Source organism: Panicum virgatum, chromosome 9N (genome assembly GCF_016808335.1).
Source record: "Panicum virgatum strain AP13 chromosome 9N, P.virgatum_v5, whole genome shotgun sequence".
Taxonomy (NCBI): domain Eukaryota; kingdom Viridiplantae; phylum Streptophyta; class Magnoliopsida; order Poales; family Poaceae; genus Panicum; species Panicum virgatum.
Genome location: NC_053153.1, coordinates 37,284,792 through 37,288,377, shown reverse-complemented (window position 1 = coordinate 37,288,377; position 3,586 = coordinate 37,284,792). Strand labels below are relative to the sequence as shown.

Below are 3,586 nucleotides of genomic sequence, written 5' to 3'. Positions count from 1 at the left end.
TCGGGTTTGTATCTTGACGCTTGAAGCCTGTTTTACCTGTATTTCTGCCTGAATTCCAATGTAGCAATATTTCTAAGAGGAAACGTGGAATTGGCTCTTTCTGGATAACATATGCAGGTATGAGACTTTATTCTCATGATTTCAGGCTCCAAGTGAACCTTGAAATGAGACGTTAGCGAGCGTCAACAGTAGGCTTTGTTTTATTTTGTAAATTCTTGTATAACCCGACTTGGAAAGAGGTATGACTTCCCTGGCCTATAAATACTAGTAAGGTGCCCGTGCTAACGCCACAAAAAATTTCAGATGTACACCAAACAAAACATGATCCATAGTCAAATATACTTCATAAGATTGAGAATTTCTTGAATGAGCAATATTGTCTTTAGCTTCATTCCCTTTAAATTTCTACATAAGATTGTTGTGCCAAATGGACAAACATGCTTAGAAGCATGTCTAACATCTACTAATGCTCTTATATATTATACAACCAATTTTTTTTCACATAATGAATCACATGCCTGGCAGCCATGAAAGATTGGACAGGGCCGTGCCTGCGTGGCGGTGGAGCCCTCGCACCCTCCACGAGCGCCGCCCTGCTCGTTTCGCTTCCTTCACAGGCTCCTCCATCGTCTTCGCTCCTCCACCGAGCGTAGAGCCGTAGAAGGCCAAGCAGCAGCCAGCAGGTGATAACGTGTTCTGATGCTCAGGGTCTCAGAGATCATGAGCAATAAGTGTCACAGACAACAACTAACAACTGGATCCCCCAGCCTGAACATGAGACTGGGACGAATTTTCATTGCCGGACCTCAAGTTCACATCAACCATGTCTTCCTGCTTCGCTGATGAGAGTGTCTTCATTCCAGGTAGTGCATCAAACATGACGCCAAGGTCCTTCGCCTTGCCTTCCCCTTCCTCTATCAAGACTTGCCTGTTCCATGAGATGCAACAGATTTCAGCAAGAATATAAGAGTGACATTGAGATTCCAGTTCTAGTGACAAAAAGCAACAAGAAAAACACGCTCGTATACATTGAGTAATGTTTAGGGTGATATCCACCATAAAATTCCTACGAAATGCAATCCAAATATTTTTAAGTTATTTTTTGCTTGGTATGAATTTTGTTGTCAGTCACAAAGTTCAGATTGATTGAGAATAAAATGGCTGATACAGTGATACTGAAATACTACATGGCAACTGTATTTTGGTTCCTTCTTTTGCTACCTGAAACTCATTTCATGAAAACCTGGAAATACATTCTGTATTTTCCAAACTCACCTTGGTTGTCGGCAAGTAGAGAGCAGCAACAACAACATGGCAACAGGCAGAGAGCCACGCCTTGATTGAGGACCAACAACAGGTACTCACCACGCAGTTCCGGCAGGTCAAGGTCCGGGATGGTGCAGGTGGCCGCGCACTACAAGAAATTCCTTCAATGTCATAAACAGAAATTGGCACAGATTAATAGTCAAACCCTTCAATATTATTTCTGAAATTAATCCTTCAAAACTCACAATGCTCCATAATACAACGGAAAAATCATAGTTATCAGAGCAGATCATAGCACACTATCTGTATAGTGGAATCATAGTATTGCTTGGCTTTGCATCACAGCTAGAAAAAGAACAAATTTCACTACCCTGGTACCACCAATCAGATAGGCACTGCACCTACAAACAAAATAGGGTCCAAACGAGGTAAATGGAACCAAACATGACAGTTGTGCAATTAACAACTGATATAGAGACGCAAAAAAATGATTTCACATAGACAAACACATGTAACCATTTAGCCCGTGCATGCCCAATTTCCTGCTAGGTGAAGAACACATGTAACCTATCTCGGTGTAACTTATAGTCATCCAACTAATTTGTACAGAAGTATTGAATCAAACAAACTATTTGGGCTATGGCCTTTTTATTGGTCTGGACGGAAATAACAGATAGGGAAGCGGATTACGAAGGAGTATAGGTCTTCTTACTCCTTTGCTCCACCATGGATAATAGCAAGGCTCACCGTGGGCAGGGCTTCCAGCCAAACAAATCGAGGGAGAGGATATAAATCCAGATATAGATTTATCCTGGCAACAAGAACGGTCAATCAATGATTCAGAACACGAAAATGAAAGTTTGACCAGACAAGCATTTAGTATGAGTATTACAAACTTATAGTCAGAAATAATGGAATCTGACCAAGGAGAATGGTGAACCAGTAGTGCCTCCATTAGCTGCTGGGTTGACAGTGCAAACTGCTTGGTCCAGGTTCAGGAAAAAAAGTGCATCCTCAAAAAATAGCATCCCATCAGAACCATGTCCCTGTAGTGCACGTAATTCGGGAGTTAAACAAGAACTTGATGTAGTAATATAAAAAGGTTGAAACCAATTTGCAGGATTTTAGGATTCTGAATTAACTTGCTGTAGTAACATAAAAGCCAAAAAAACATGGTAATTGTTAACCAATTTGCAGGATTGTAGGGCTCCAATATATATTAAACCAAAAGTGGCTGAAGTAATTTTAAGCATGTTTGCAACTTCTTGGTTAGTCAATTGATTGAATTGAATGAACCAAATCCAAATCTATACAGAAGTATAATTAGTAGCAGATACATATGGGATTGTAGTCCTATGCATAGTCAACACAACCAAATGGAGGAAAGAATAAACAACCTAAAGGGCGCACATCATAGCAAATAATCAATCCTATGAACTTTGAAGCTTCGGAATCGAGAAATGGGGGCACATAACCAAAGTAAAAGGCGGTCTCACTACTCTCCTGATGAGGGCCTCCATCGCTATGAAGAATTTATTATGCTGGTGCTGCGCATCACCTCCGTGATCACACTGCAGGAATAGAGAGCCACCATAGCACCATATCAGAGTAATCCAAACCTAGGGATTCCAATCGAGACCATGAAGACCAGGGGAGGGTGAGCGTATGACCCTTGGGTGCTTCATCTCGCGGGTGAAGTAACACAAGGAGGAGGAGACGCTCTAGTCGGGCTCACCTGTGCTACCGCTGTCGAAGCTCCTCCTGCTGCCGCCCTGCTCTTGCTACCAGCCCTAAGTCGTAGGCGGCGGGCGTTGGGGCAGACGGCGGAGGCGGCGGGCGTTGGTGGCGCGGGTGCTGGGGGAGACGGCGCCGGAGGCGGGCGTAGTCCAGGCTGACCGCGGCGGCGGCGGGTGCTTTCGGCGGCAGTTCTGTCGTCCGGCGCTCGGCAGGATCGCAGGAAGACGAAGGGGCGGCGGCCCACGCATGATGGCAGGAAAAACAAAAAACAAAAGGGTAAGCGAAGTGACGGGAGGGGGAAAAAAGAAAGGAACCACGCTCCAGAGCGGGTTCGAAGTTCGAACCGCGACCGATGGTTGCTGTCGCACGGTGTACGCGGGAGAGGGAGGCAGGGCAGCGGCCAGCAGGGGGGGTGGGGGTTGTGTTGAGTCGGGATGATCCCAGCAATTCTGGCCATAGATCTGGATTGGACCATCACGGGATGAATCTCAGTCGTAGATTTTGATGGAGTTGTAAATTTGGGTACAATTTTCAAGGTGTAGAAGGGTTAGCCTCCTCAGCGGGGGCATTTTGCTTGGTGGAC

At 44.9% G+C, this 3,586-nt stretch overlaps 1 protein-coding gene across 1 annotated transcript; it reads right to left on the bottom strand.

The window, feature by feature from the left end:
- Positions 1–331: 331 nt before the first annotated feature.
- LOC120692849 lies at positions 332–3,281 on the bottom strand. Its single transcript, XM_039976243.1, has 6 exons — positions 3,002–3,281; positions 2,763–2,837; positions 2,190–2,312; positions 1,979–2,077; positions 1,276–1,414; positions 332–928 (listed from the first exon to the last, which is right to left on the bottom strand). The coding sequence occupies exons 2-6, from the start codon at positions 2,784–2,786 to the stop codon at positions 918–920; spliced, it is 396 nt and encodes a 131-aa protein (XP_039832177.1). The 5' UTR covers positions 2,787–2,837; positions 3,002–3,281; the 3' UTR covers positions 332–917.
- Between the last annotated feature and the right edge of the window lie 305 nt (positions 3,282–3,586).

Excerpts from the sequence above, each read along its gene's own strand:
- LOC120692849 (XM_039976243.1), bottom strand. The coding sequence starts at position 2,786 with ATGGAGGCCCTCATCAGGAGAGTA. Across the intron at positions 2,313-2,762 it reads AGGCCCTCATCAGGAGAGTA|GGACATGGTTCTGATGGGAT; the intron begins GTGAGACCGCCT and ends CGTGCACTACAG. Across the intron at positions 1,415-1,978 it reads ATCCATGGTGGAGCAAAGGA|TGCGCGGCCACCTGCACCAT; the intron begins GTAAGAAGACCT and ends AATTTCTTGTAG.